This window comes from Salvia splendens, chromosome 18 (genome assembly GCF_004379255.2).
Source record: "Salvia splendens isolate huo1 chromosome 18, SspV2, whole genome shotgun sequence".
Classification (NCBI taxonomy): Eukaryota; Viridiplantae; Streptophyta; class Magnoliopsida; order Lamiales; family Lamiaceae; genus Salvia; species Salvia splendens.
Window position 1 is genome coordinate 11,039,410 of NC_056049.1, and position 15,234 is coordinate 11,054,643.

The 15,234-nt window shown below is 37.6% G+C and overlaps 1 protein-coding gene across 3 annotated transcripts; it reads left to right on the forward strand.

Moving 5' to 3' along the window:
- Positions 1 to 2,733: 2,733 nt before the first annotated feature.
- Positions 2,734 to 15,202, forward strand: LOC121777176 (microtubule-associated protein futsch-like). Of its 3 annotated transcripts, none has more exons than XM_042174341.1 (19): positions 2,735 to 2,915; positions 3,494 to 4,240; positions 4,623 to 4,751; positions 4,851 to 6,113; positions 6,307 to 6,657; positions 6,791 to 7,093; positions 7,216 to 7,593; positions 7,726 to 8,172; positions 8,320 to 8,658; positions 8,893 to 9,231; positions 9,555 to 9,815; positions 9,973 to 10,362; positions 10,515 to 10,823; positions 11,386 to 11,493; positions 11,587 to 12,450; positions 12,536 to 12,589; positions 12,758 to 12,961; positions 13,101 to 13,196; positions 13,285 to 15,202. In XM_042174341.1, exons 1-19 carry the CDS (start codon positions 2,874 to 2,876, stop codon positions 14,956 to 14,958), a joined length of 8,298 nt encoding a protein of 2,765 aa, XP_042030275.1. In that variant the 5' UTR covers positions 2,735 to 2,873; the 3' UTR covers positions 14,959 to 15,202. The 3 variants fall into 3 exon arrangements, with proteins under 3 accessions (XP_042030277.1, XP_042030275.1, XP_042030276.1); XM_042174342.1 differs by having other exon boundaries at positions 9,558 to 9,815; XM_042174343.1 differs by lacking the exon at positions 12,536 to 12,589 and having other exon boundaries at positions 2,734 to 2,915.
- The last annotated feature ends 32 nt before the right edge of the window (positions 15,203 to 15,234 follow it).

Consider the following 15,234-nt stretch of genomic DNA (forward strand, 5'->3'; position numbering starts at 1 on the left):
AGGTGATGAAGAAATATGACTACAAGCAGAGCAACTCAGATCACACATTATTTATCAAGAAGAAGAACGGGAAAATCACGTGTCTTATCGTATATGTTGACGACATGATCATCACAGGAGACGATGAAGAGGAGATCGGTGAATTGAAGAAGAACTTGTTCAAGGAATTTGAGATGAAGGATTTAGGTACTCTTAAGTATTTCTTGGGGATTGAAGTTCTGAGGTCAAAAAAGGGGATCTTCATCAATCAGAGAAAGTATATCCTCGATCTTTTAGCAGAAGTCGGAATGGTAGACTGTAAACCGGCAGACACTCCAATGGTACAGAATCACGGACTACAGATAGTGGAAGGAGCAAAGCTCACAGACAGGGGGAGATATCAGAGGCTGGTAGGGAAACTTATTTACCTGTCTCGTACTAGACCTGACATAGCATATGCTGTGGGAGTAGTAAGCCAGTTCATTCACTCACCACAAGAAGATCATTGGGAGGCAGCTATCCGAATTGTGCAATACTTGAAGGGTACTGCAGAGCATGGAGTGTTATTCGAAAAACATGGGCACTTGGAAATCAACGGCTTCACCGATGCAGATTGGGCAGGAAACCCAAATGACAGAAAATCCACGGCAGGGTACTTTACATTGGTAGGAGGAAATCTGGTCACTTGGAGGAGCAAGAAGCAAAAGGTAGTTGCACTTTCAAGTGCAGAAGCTGAATTCCGTGGAATCAAAAGTGGCCTTACTGAGATACTGTGGCTAAGGAAACTCATGATAGAACTTGATCTATATGTACCAAGACCGTGTAGACTGTTCTGCGACAACAAAGCTGCGGTTAGCATCTCCGAAAATCCAGTTCAGCACGATAGAACTAAGCATGTGGAAGTCGATAGACACTTCATCAAAGAGAAGATTGAAGCCCAGATTGTTGAATTTCCATATGTAAAGTCGGAAGATCAGTTGGCCGACATTCTGACCAAGGCAGTAAGTTCCAGATCATTCAAGGAAGTATTAAGCAAGTTGAGTATCGAAAACCCCGTTACTTAACTTGAGGGGGAGTGTTGGAAAGAAATCACACAATTAATGTGATTGATTCCAAATTGATTACATACCTTAACTAGAATAGAATCACCAATAATTTAGTTTACCATATGTAGCTTTGTCTAGTCTATAAACATGTAACCCTAGCACATATTGTAAAAAGCAATAAGAATTACCTCCTTCGGCTCCCTTAAACGTTTCTTCAACTTGAACTTGGATATTGAGAAATAAGACAGAAATAAAACCGAAAAAATAATAGATAGAAATAAAAGTGAAAAAGGGATAAAAGTGGTGAAAGAAAATAGTGGGAAATGAGCAGTCAGCAGCACATCAATCCTATGTTTTAGTTAGAAGTAATTGGAAAGAATTTATTGCACACTATAAAAGATTTTAAATCCGCTATGATCATAATAACAAACTAAAGATAAGGATAACCACAAACAACTTGACAATATATATCTCTGGGTGATCAATTGCATCCTATCAATGTCAATCAACAACTTCCAATCTATACCAATACACCCCCATACTAAATGATTATATTTTTGGGGAGTAAACGTAAATGATCATTTAAACATAGTATATCTTTCATCAACTTTATGAAATAATATGCTTATTCATCATCTTTTCACCTTGACGTGTAGAACGACAAGTAAATACGTACAAAATGAACGTTATGCTAAAATGTGTTAACCACATAAACTAATAACCAAAGTGAGCATGTGAAAAAGTATTATTATTATTATTATTATTATTAATTACCTCCGATTAGTTCTATCATCAATAATTAGTCACTAAAAAATATCTTTGAGCCTGACCACACATTTGTTCATCCCTCTTGATTTTATTAATAAGTAAGATTCCTTTACATTTCATATGATGTGTCTATCGAATTGAAAAGTCTTAACCAACATTATCCCTAGAATATAAGCTTTGGCTTCATATGAAATTAGCTGGACTAACCATGTGTAAATTACACTCTAATTGAATTCTCGTAAATAACCTTCTCCTCAAATCCTAAGGAAAATAACTTGATCTCGAAATAAAGAACAACCCATGCTGAATTAGTTATGTCCAAATAAAGGGTAGATATTACTTGTCCAATAGTAGTTGAGTCATTTTCTTTTCTTTTTTTCATCCAAATTAGTTGAGTTATTTTTTTTTCCGTAAAACTCTATTCTCTCTCCTCTTAACTCTAAAACATTCATTTCTTAATCTTCTTACCGAAAAGAAATGCCCCAACTCAGGTGGGATGGATTGAGTATTTTTGAAGCAGTCGGAAGGACAAATATCGTTTATAAGCCCCCTATCAAGATTAAAACGGACCAAGACCCGACTAACCCTTGATGGCCTTTGCCATGAATAGCAAAACTGGAGGAATATTGGGCAGCTTTTTTGGGAAATAATGCCCAAAAAATTGAATGAAATAGTGTCCCACAACAAAAGCCTACAGACTAAGTATATACTATCAGAACATGGCCTTTTGTTATTGTTTCCAGCATCAGCAATAAGTGAGCATGGAAAATAATTGATCCTTTCTAAGAATGAGTGATTTCAATTTATTTTTTTTCCATCAAAGCAAGTTGAGCATGTGAGTGATCACACTCACTTGGACCATTGTCGATCTCCAGCCAACTAAAAAATAATAGCAAAAGTGAAGTGGCATTTTTGTCACTTTTTGCCAACTTTAACAAAATGATACAGCCAGCAGCATTATTGCATTCATCTACCAAATATGATCATTTCTTTAAAACACCTCTATTTATATGGGAAAATAACTAGCACGTGAAAACTAGATGTGTTAAGCCTCCATAATCCACAGATTCGCAGTCGGAGATGGCAACTGATGCAGATATTCCATTACCTGTAAATGAAGCAGTAAGTTGTTTCATGAACTAGAGATGTTTTTCGAAATATTACCTATATGTTGTAAGGTAAAGCTACGATTATGTTGGCAGATGAGAATTGATCATTTATTGTTCATTGTTCAGCATGAATTTACTATGCTATAAACCAGCGTGACACTACTTTTATATGAAATTCAGGTTCTTCATCATATTTCTCCTGATATATAAATCTTAGCAAAACATTGGTTATTTCATCTAACATCTACAAGAAATATATAAAACGTACTAGTACTCTTTTGATTTCTGGGATGAATGATTATATGAATCTCTGATCATAAGAAGAAACTTTCAGAAGCACTATCTTGGAGATCCCATGCCATTTATATAGCATATATAAGTGAGCCCGCAATAAACAAATTGATACATAGAATAAGTTAGAGAAGAAAGCCAGATATTATTATTGACATGCATGTATATCAAATTTGCAGAATTTATAGTGACTGGATATTAATGTTGCTACTTCTTTTAAGACACAACTCTCTATTTTAGCATATACTATGTCCTATATTCTTTCTTTCAACAAATAAATATTGTTATCTAACATGGCAGAGAGGGGAACAAGTTGGACTTCCTATAGTTGAGGGTGAGCATTTTTTTAAATCACCCTTCACTGACGAGGTTGCAAATAACATAGCACCCAATGTCAGTGAGCTCGTTGAAAAGGCGTTCGCGGAAAAAAGGCACCAGAATGCTGAAGAATCCAACAGCAAGGATGGAGATAGAGACAGAGGTGTGGTACCAGAAAAATGCAGCACCAATCCATCAGTTGTGACCTTAGATATGAAAGTGGGAGATACAGATGATGATCCTTGCACAGACGGTGCAATAGCGGTGACTCAGCTATCTAAAGAGACGAGCAGCGATCATCATGGCACGTATGATTCCACCACCAAAAATGATTCCGTTACGAAGGAGATAATACCAGAATCTAGTCTCCCGAGCAAAGAAGTTGAGTCTCATAACACCCCGAAGCTTGCAGAGAAGTCTGAGGAGAGCTCACATGTCCAAGTTGAAGACTTACAGGTAGTATGTGATGAGCATTTAGAAGAGGAGAGTGAGAGGCTGTCATTGACAGAAGTATCAACTGGGGGGACCAATGAAAACGTTGTCGTAGAAGCCACAGATAATGTGAAAGACAAGGATAAAGACCTGAAAGAGGAGCAAAGCAGAAATGAAGTGTCTGATTTAAGCGAAGAAAACAGAATAGAAGCTCCACCAGAGGTGCAAAGCAGAAATGAAACTCTGCATGGAGACACAACAATTAATGCAGATGATGGACAGAAGGAAAGTGTTGAGGTACGGATAACACTCCTACTAAGAACTGAAATGGTTGCTTTTTCCCTAGTCAGACACTTGGAGAAAAGAAAACAAAAGAAAATATAAAGTTAATAACAACAACAACAATAAGCCCATATTATGAGGGGTTGAGTGACTCATTTCTACATGGTATCAAAGCAACTAACGATCCATAACTAATCATTAGTTCATTCATTATAAATACCTAAAGTTGGCTCCTTGACATTAGCATTAAACTATAAATGAAAAAATTAAGTAGATTCCTGAATATGGGCAAAATTGTTTACACTGATTCTCCTCCAATCTAGCTCTTGGTTTGATTCACTTTCCAACAACAACAATAACAATAAAGCTGGCATATTAACCTTTCATCTTGTTGCAGGATTTTCCACCAATTGTTTCCAGCTCTCACAAACAGGGAAGCATAAATGCAGATCTACAAGAAACCACGGGTGACCATAAGGATGGAAGAATAAGTGACAATGTTGACAATCACAAGGAAGTTCTTGAGGTACAAGATGAGACTCTACGAGCTGAAATATATGGCTTAACTATAAAAATAATTACTCTTTAAACTCATGGAGCTAACAGTTCTTTGTTCTTTCTTCAGAATCTCTCAAGTGGTGAAGGCCATTGTAAAGTGACAAACATTTCACCTGATACCAGTAAGGATACTGAAAAGACAGATCAAACAGTGAGAGATGGCTCTGATACTTTTGTTGATCGACCAGTAGAATTGGCCACAACTGAAGAGTCACATGTGAAAGTAATCCAAAGGAATGCTGAAGAATATAACAGCACTGACAAAGATGGTGGTAGAGATGTGATACCAGAGGTGTGCAGTATTGATTCATCCGTTACGACCTCAGAACAAAAAGTGGGAGATACACATGTTAATCCTGGTATGGACGACACCGAGGTGGCAACTAAGCTACCTAAAGGCACAAGCAGTGATCATCATGGCACAAATGATTCCTCCACCACAGATATAGTACTTACTGAGGAGATATTACAGGAAGCTGATCTAGTGAGCAGAGAAACTGAGTCTCATACACCTTGCATCTCCGAAGGTGAAGAGCCAAATTTCCAAGTGAAAACAACAGACAACAAATCTGTGGATGAGAAACCAACTGACGAGGACATTCCATGCATTATCAAAAATGAAGTCTCTAAGGAAGGGAAATCTAACCACAATAAGATTACCTCAGAACAGGATGAATTAGAAAATGGAAGAAGTGTTGAAAATAGTACATCTGGACAAACATGCATTGCACTTGAGAATTCAAATCCCAACGAGCTACAGAGCAAGAGTGACATAAACTCGTCACTCTCTAAAGAAGAAGAAACGGATCTACAGAAAAGTGTCGAGCCTGTGACAACGCCAGAAGACCATGGAGTTCCCTCAGAGAAGACTTCGAGTGAGAGCCATGGAGATGTGGAATGCAAGTCTAAAACCATGGAAGATGCTGCTACAGATCATAGCGACCCAAAGCTTGCACAGAAGTCTGAGGAGAGCTCAGCTGTCCAAGTGACAAACTCACAAATAGATCACAATGAACATTTGGGAGAGGACAGAGAAGGGCTGTCATTAAAAGAAGTGTCAACAGGGTGCACCAATGATAACGCCTCAGCAGCCTTGGGTGAAATCAAAGAACCGAGTGAAGACCACAAAGAAGCTGAACTACCTGAAAACGAGCAAAGTACAAAATGTATTTTGGTGAAAGAAGACATGCAGATAGAAAATCTTGCAGAATCGTTGCATGTAGCCCTTGAAAATAATGAAGTTTCTAATAGAACCCAAGGAAACAACACTCAAGTTCTTCCAGAAGAAGCAACAATTGATGTAGATGAGGGACAGAAGGACAGTCATGAGGTATGGATAACAAACTCTCCTGCTATGAACAGCTTTGGTTGCTATTCCCTTAGTCACACTTTACATTGCAGTCAGTAAATTGACTTTCATCTTTCTTTAGAGTTTTCCACCAATTTTTTCTGGTTCCCTTTCACTTAGTCACAGAGATTTATCATTAAACTCATGGAGTTGATAATTTTTATTATTTCTGCAGAATCTGTCAATAACTGTTTCAACTGAGGATACTGGAATCTCATTGGTTAAAATGGAAGGTTCAGAAAATAAAAAGGAAGATGATTTAGCAGAAGAAAGTGAAGAGCCACCACCTTTGCCTCTACATTTGGGACGGGAAATCAGTGATGCATCAGTGCAAGAGGCTCGATTTGAGGATGGAGAACCAAATAAAGCTGAGTTTTATAATGATGAGAGGGATACAGTGAGTTTTCTGCCGAATACAGAAGATGTGCATGTCAAACCTGAAGATACCAAAGCACCTGATTTGGTGGACAAAAGATCAGAGGGTGGAATAGTTGATGCAGCAGCAGCGAGGGAAGAAACTGTAGAGGTACTAGTCAGATATATTAGTACTATTTTACTATAACAAGCTTCATCATAAGGACACACGAAGTAATAAAAAAGAATAATAATTTATCAAGGTGACAAAAGTCTTTCATTGAATGTTATTCTTCTTGTTGCAGAATGTTCCAACAACTGTTCCGGATGAAGAAAATGAGCATGTATCCTCAATAAAAGAACCAAGTGAAGCAGAATTGTTTGAAAAAGACGAAAATTCTGAGAGTGTTTTGTTGACAGAAGAAGTGCAGAGCGAAATCCCAGCTGAAAATATAAAAACATCTGATTTCGATCAACATACAAAGGAAAAGGGTATCCTCGAGGAGAAAATCCCGACTGAAAATTCACAAAGAATACCCTGTGATGTTGAAGAGGAAACAAGAATTGATGATGCAGCTACTACCAACGATAAAACTCAAGAATTACAGGTGAGAATCATATTATGAATTGAATCATGTTGAGAAGTGAAACTTAAAAATAGGAAGCTAAGTATTATTGTTTCCCTTTGAGCATGTACATCACTTTATTTAATTACTCATCCATACTACAGAATGTCTTGAATGAGAATAGTGACAAGGACTTGTTATTCAAAGTGGCTGCCTCAGAAATGACACATGATACATATTTGGAAGAGGAACCAGAAAGACCACCACTAACTGAGATTTCAAAAAAGGAGGCCTGTGAAAACGAGTCAATTCTGCTTGAGCCAAGCACTGTTGAATTTCCCAAAGATGAGACGAGTACAGACTACACTACACCAAAGAAAGAGAATTTGCAGCCAGAGGATCATAAAACATCTACTTCAAGTGGTGACATAGAAACATCCTGTTCACTTGAGGAGCAAAGCTTAGAAGATAACTCCCAAACAATTATAAGCGACAAAATAACCGATGCAGGTGAAGCTGACAAGAATGATCTTGCACTTGAGGTACGACTAAGCATCACAACTAGAATGTGGATTTTTATACAATATACATGTATGGAAGGAGAAAATAACTGAACATAAATTACTTCCCTGTTGCTTATAGCTTATCAGTTTATATTTACTATTTGGCTGCAGAATGTTGCAAAAGAAACTCCACGTAAGGACATTGAAGAGAGTTTAGTAACCCAAGTGGATTGCTCAGCGAGGGAACATGAGGAACGTGTGGAAGAGGAAAATCAAAGTTCATCTTTGATAGAAGCACTAGTAGAGGAAACCAATGCTAGGGAGTCAAAAAATACTGATGAACCCCAAAATAGGGGCAAAGAGTCAATGACACCTGAAATGGAAAATGAGGAGAATACAGAAAATATGCATGGGAAGGAAGAAACAGACGTGGAGACATCAATTGACTTCTTGCAAGTCAAGCCTGAGGATATTACACAACATGATCCAAGTCCAGATAAAAACAAATCCATCGAGGAAGAAATCACAAATGCAGATCCGCTGGGAATTTCAACTGACAAGGCAGAGAGAGAATCTGTTGATGTGGCTCACACACATGAGGAAAATGTTGAGACAAAGGTGAATAATGTACTTACCTTATCATCATTAACTTACTTGACACATAGTAAACAATAAATGGCTAAATTTAATCCCAAATGAAAAGGGTAAGAGCATCCTTGTCAGTCTTTTGGTGAATGGAATTTTATGGTTTTTTTTTTACCTCAGGACGTTGCAAAAGATAATCCTGATAGTGACAAGAAAGATAGCATACCAATAGAAGAATTTGGCTCACAAAATCCAATAAACGAAGCTTCAGCAGGGAATGCAAATGGTGAGAAGTCAACAAAAATTACTGAAGAAAGTTTGATCACGGAAGAAGAACCCCTCGAGTCATTGCAAGTAGCAGATAAGGATATTGAAACACCTCCTGTTTGTCGAGACAGGGATACAGGTTCTCTACATGAGGAAAGCCCCACCACAAATCCTGAAACAATCATGGATGATAACAAAGAGAAGTTGCATTATAATGCAATGGGGGAGGAAGATGAAACTTCAAAGGATAAGGTGAGAATCAAACTTGTTAAACATCTTGATCGTTAAATAGCTAACTTATTCATTGCATGATCACTAAATTCCCCAGGTGCAAACATAAATATGGAGTACAATATTTGAGTGTGTCATTATGTCATACAAGTAAACAGTAAATGGCTAAATCTGACCCTAAAAGAAAATGGTCAACGGTATCCTTTTTCCGGGTTTTTGGAGAATAGAACTTTATGATTTTTATATGTGCCGCAGGATATTGTAGAAGATATTTCGGATTGTGGCAAGGATGGTAACATGCCAACTGAAGAACTTGGCTCACAAAATCCACTTAACGGAGCTTCGACTGGGAATGCCAACATCGAGGAGTCTACAGAAATAGGTAAAGGTGGCTTGATCAATGAAGAAGCATCTGTCGAGTCATTGCAAGAGGCAGCACAGGAGATTGAAACAGACCATTTAAGTCGAGAGAGAGAAATAAGTTCACCAGATGAGCAAAGCCACATTGTCAATCTTGAAGGAAACAAGGATGATAGCAAAGAGGAGATAGCTGCTAGTGAAACTACTTTGGAGGGTGAAACTCTCAAGGATAAGGTGAGAATTATACTTATTACAATCTGGATCGTGACATGCCTAGTTTGTGCATTGCACGAATTACTAAGTTTTCCTGATGTGAGCATAACTATACAATTATAATATTTGGGTTGTTTGTTAGAAGATTGGCGTAAACCTTCACTGTAGTTCTAACTTGTACTAGCCAAAAGAAAAAACTGATTTGCATTTATTTTATGTTCTTGTTTGATCATCATTTTAGCATTGAAGCTATAGTAACATACATATTCTTTCAGTCATCCCCAAGACTCAAGTTGTTATCAGTATGATGCCATGTAGATTTAACAAATGGTCTGGACTTGCAGCAGAGTATTGCAAATGCTACACCATTTGAGGACAAAGAAGAAAGCATGCAAGTCCAAGAAGATTGCTCACAGTGGGAACAAAATGAGAGTGAAAATATACCTTCTTCAGAAGCTCCAGCACTGTCCTCCATTGAAAGTAGTCCAATCAAAGAAGAAGAAAAAGTGGAAATCCCCACTAAGGAGCAAATCCTAACTGCTGATCCACAAGAGACAGTTGATGAAACACAGGAAAAAACTATTGATGCTGCTGACAAAAACAATGTAAGTTCTGAAGTAGAAGTAGAAAGTGCACTATCAATTGTTGTTTACTAGTTTCAAGACAAGGAAAATTATTAGCTCAGTTCTTAGTGAAAAGAGAACTCGATAATATATTTTCTTCTTTTAGCGCAATCATATTCTTAAGTTATTATCATCACAGGATGTTGTGATATGCGCTCAAAATGGAGACAGTGACGATAAGTCACCAGTAGAAGTGGATGGTTTACAAGAACCTCCATCTGAAGAAGTTCCTGCAGAAAAGATCAATAATGATGAACCAACTACTAGCCATGAGACCAAATTTGCATACGAAAACACTGTAAAGGCCAACTTGAATGAAGATGAGGAAAAAATAGAATGTGCTCTGGTAAAGGAAGATGTGCATATTGAGTCATTTAAGGTAGCAGATGATGATATTAAAGGTACTAATGACAGAGAAGCAAACCCCTTAGAAGAGCAAGCACCAACTACAGGTTCTCAAGAAATCATGGATGACGAAAAATATGAACCACTTCCAACTGATCTGAAGCAAGAAATTCTTGAGGATGGGGTGAGAATCATAGTAGTAAGCTGACTTTGTTATCACAAAATTAGTGGACAAATTTTTGAAAAATGAATTGCTGTGTTATGATGGATAAAAGTTAACACGAATGTGTATCTGCAGGATGAACAGATTTAACAAATGTTTTATACTTGATGCAGAAATGTGTTACCAATCCAGATGAGGACACTAAAGAAGATTCACAAAATCAAGCAGGTGACTTCATACTGGAAAGCGAAGAACAGTCAGTAAAGGATAGTGAAAGCACATCAGTATCAGATACTCCAAAAGATGACATTACAGAAAGCACATTGGTTAAGGAAGTAGAAAAGGTTGAGGATCCTATTGACTCCTCTCAAGTGGCAACTGAGGACATCAAGGCATTTGCTCCACGTCAAGATGCAGAAAGTTCCATTGTGGAGCAAAACCTAGATCCAACAACTGTTGAAAACGAAACTCCTAAGGACGAGGTCAGTATATATACACACACCTCAATATATACACAAACAGTACACACACACAGTCACATAGATCATTACTATTATCTGAACTAGTAATCTGTTATTACCTCAATAACAAATTGTTATATCGTTACTATTATCTGAACTTAAGTAATCTGCCATCAAAAAACTAGTTTTCACAATGTTGATACATAAATCATTATTCTTGGACTAACAAAGTTGACTTACACTGTGAGTGGTGAATACAAAAGTTCAATACATTTTAAAATCTTAGGCCTTAATAAAATCACTTAGTAAGAGTATATTCTGATATGATGTCTAAAGATATTACAGCTTGCTATTATAGAAGAAGCTTGCGCTAACGATTACCATCCCATAACATAAGAGTTTATCATAATGTCAGGCTTAGAGATCGGAGTAGACTTTAAAATTTGTTAAGTGAAACAAAAATTATTGTAGAGATTTGACTCAGAAAATCAGAGTTATAAAACAATACTCAAAAGCTTAACAGCACTTGAAAGAAAGGAAGAGAACTTGACATCTGTGATTCACCATTTATGGGGATCTACAGGTGCCCAAAGAGAAGGATAGTTTTGATGTTAAAGAAGAAACAAAGGAGGAAGAAGGTTACATCAAGGCTGTTGAAATGACTAATGCCGTTGCAGTAGCATCTAATAAGGCAAGTAATCAAGACCCAAATAAACTTTTTATATGTTTCTGGTTATAGTTTGCTTCTTTCTTGAATTCTATCTGAAAACTGCCTTTGAAACAGATGACAAGCAACGAGCATGTATCCGATAGTACCAGCTTGGAATCTGTGGTCTTGGAGAAGATTAATGATCCAATTGTTGGGGAAGCAAACAGTTTTGGTGACAAAACAGATTTCGAGAAAATAGAAGTGCTAAATGATGTTCCCACTGCAATACCAATAAGTGAAACTTCGGCAGAAACAGCTTCAAGAGAATGTACAGAGACAGAGGACCAACTTCCAAATATAGAAAAAGAAGCAGAAGTACCTAAAAGAGAGGCAGAAAATGACCAGAAGCATATAAAAGAAACACTGCCTAATGATGCTGTTTCTGCGGACGTCTCGGAATCAAAGGAGGTGACTGGCGAAGAAGAAGTATCTAGCTGTAAGGAAATTTCAAGCAGCCCAATCTCTATGGCATCGGAGGATGCGACAACATCCAATGTGGCATTAGAGGAAGATCCGACATCCAACTCTGTTACAGACCTTGAAACCAAAAAAGAAGAAGAAGTTCCAGCAATCAAAGAGAAAACTCCATCATCTGTAGAAGGACAAGATGCTGAGAGTACAATTGTTGAGAAAAACTCCAACTATGCTGGTAGCTTGACTGAGAAAAAGTCAGGCTCAACTGAAGTTGCATTTATGCCTGGAAAAAACAAAAGTGGATATCAGTCTGATAAAAGGAACCTCGAATCTATTGCCCAAGGTCAAAGTTTCAACATAATGTCAGAAACAGAAGAGACAAAAGCAGAGGAAGAAGATCTTAACACAGAATCAGGAATACAATCTGACAAGGCTGTAATAGAGGACATATTACAAGAAGAAACTATGTGTGAGAAAGAAATCGTGAAGAATGGCATTTCAAGCGAGAAGGAGCAATTGCCAAAAGTAAATTCTTCTAATGTACTGAATCTTTTTTTTTCTTTCTGTTAGATGAACATCAAGCCCTGTAACAAAATGATATATTATGCAGAAGGGAGAACATGAAGATGTAAAAGATTATCATCAAGGTTCTTGTGAGTTAGAGGTAATCACAGATAGTCACAGAGAAGATGAGATTAAGCAAGATCAACACATAAACAACAAAGAAACATATGAGTTAACAAAGATTGGAAATGATACAGAAACGATGAGAAAATATATACTCTGTTTTCATGATAAAGGTTATGATGTTGAAATACCATTCATTGAGCAGGTACCAGAAGTTTCTGAAGAAGCTGATGACAAGGCTCCAGAAGACCAACAAGAAAAGACATTTACAAATAAAGCAATTGATAGAATTCTCCACCAGGAAGAGCAAGCAACAAGCATTGAGGAGCCCACAACTAAAATAGACGATGAAAATGTCCGTGAGTTAGACATAGGCGTGAACACAGACACTCAAGATTCAAATAAAGAGGTATGTTCATTAAAATTCACTTTCTACACTATGATGACCACTCTGAAGCATGGCACTCGTAAAACATAGGAAATTGCAGGTTCACCAAATGTACTTTACGTATTATTTCAATAACCTATACATTGTATTTGATGTCTAGACTGTCCAAATAGCAATAATCCCTGGGAAAGAAAGTGAGGAACAGAACAAGGAAGATGAAATATACAGCTCAGATAAACTGCAGGAAGTAGATGAGGTAAAGTGAATAGCATACACCCATATTCATCATTAATGAAGTGTTGTACTATAGACCACCATTTTTTAAGTAGACATCTACTCTACAGGAAACTTTGATACTTTCAGAAGGGAAAAGTAAGGAGGAAGCAAAAGAAACTTATAAAGAAGCCTATCTTGAGGCTGAGAAGTTTAATTCATCACCTAAAATCAAAGATATATCGAAATATGCAGTTAGAGATGTTGGTCCGGACACCCCGGAAGACAATGAAAAATCCACAACAGGATTTTTTTCTGAAGAGGATTATCCTAAAAACATCACAAAATGCGAAGTATCCTCTGCTAGTGAAGATGTTGCACTAACAGAACAACCCTCAGAGGATGCATCTATCACTGCTGAACTGCAAGAAGCAAAAAAGATAGGAGAATGTAGAGAAGGAACCCCACTGGAAACCGAAGACCAACTGGTCAAAGATATTGCACTAACAGAACAACCCTCAGAGGATGCATGCATCACTGCTGAAGTGCAAGAAGCAAAAGCTGGGATTGATTTGGGAGCTGCTGTTCCAGTCCCAGGAGCAACTGGATCAGAAAGTGAAGAGGTGGAAAATTTGAATGATAAATGCACAGAGATGGCCGACACCTCCACACCAGTTGAAACTTTGGTGAATTCTACATTAAAAAACATAGGAGAAAGTACAGAAGGAACCCCTTTGGAGGCCGAAGACCAACAGACCAAACTTCATGAGTTGCCAGAAGAATCAATTATGAGCATTACTGAAGTGAAAATGGCAGAAAAAGATGATGCAGAGAATATTCAAAGTGTCAGGAGTATAAGCGAGGATGTCCAGGACCAGGAATTATTTAAGGAATCCTATGGAGTATCAAGCAATCATAATCCAGTGGAAGGAGATCCAGAAGAAAGAACAGAGGCTAGTGAAGGCCAGAAAACTAACCCAATTCAAGCTACACCGGTCTTAGAGACGCTAAAGGAAGAAAGAGAAGAACAGAAACTGGGAAGGGATAATGTGGACGTCCATGAAGAGGAGAAAAATACATACAGTATCCCCAGTCAGTTGGAAAGTCTCAATGGTTCAGACATCATAACTTCAGAAAATGAGCCAGCAAATGTTGGAGGATTGGGTAGCACTGGTGTAACAGAATTGGATGCATCTCCTCTTTCCTTGAAAGATAGGCATGTTGTCCTAGAAGCAGGTGATACCAGGAATTTGATTCCTGATAATCTAGATGGTGACAAGAATATATCTACAGAACATTTCCAAGGTGAACATGAAGTGGTGAAACCTTCTATAGTTGAACAAGAAGAAGATGAATGCGGAAATAGGGAAAGAAAGGACCAGCAAATGGAAAGGAAAACTGAATCAGAAGAGACTGACAAGGCTTCCTTGTCAGATCAGCTTCATGTATCTACTAGAGGAACCTCTGAGATGGCAGATCATTCTCCCACAGAAAAAGAGCCAACCGGGCATGCTGAAGACATGCCTGCTCAAAACATTGATGAGGCTCAGCACGAAAACATGAAAACAGATGAGGAGAAAGATGGTGAAGAGGAATCACATGAACAGAAAAAATCTGACTTGGGTTCTGAAGCACCCGTCATGGTTGATATTGGAGATGCAGACATAAAAGTAGCTCATAAGAAATCTCACAACATACTTTCAGGTGTTGGATCTAAAGTGAAGCATTCAATTGCCAAGGTGAAGAAAGCCATTACTGGCAAATCGCCGTCTCCAAAAAAGGCGACAACTCCAGAAAGTAAATAAACTCATTTCGGGTTTAAATATAGTTTGAAGTTTTCTGATTTAAACTATAGCTCTAATTTTTTTACACTTTTTCACCTTTTTGGCTTGCTGTCAAGTGTTTGCAAAAAAATTTGCATTTATTTTCTATTTTTCGGCTTGGCTGTGTATATGGCTTGCATATCTACACATGTTCTGTAAGTTTGAAGATTGTTGTGGAACTTCATATGAAGTTTGTAATGCTAATAAAGTTTTTTCTTGTACCAAAGGATTCTCTATTGCTTCATATCCATGACAGTT

What these genes read in the sequence shown, in the direction of transcription:
- LOC121777176 (XM_042174341.1), top strand. Translation starts at nt 2,874, where the DNA reads ATGGCAACTGATGCAGATATTCCATTACCTGTAAATGAAGCA. An exon ending in GTGAAACTCTCAAGGATAAG is followed by an intron (nt 9,232 to 9,554) that starts GTGAGAATTATA and finishes CTGGACTTGCAG; the next exon opens with CAGAGTATTGCAAATGCTAC. An exon ending in AAGGTTCTTGTGAGTTAGAG is followed by an intron (nt 12,590 to 12,757) that starts GTAATCACAGAT and finishes TTCATTGAGCAG; the next exon opens with GTACCAGAAGTTTCTGAAGA.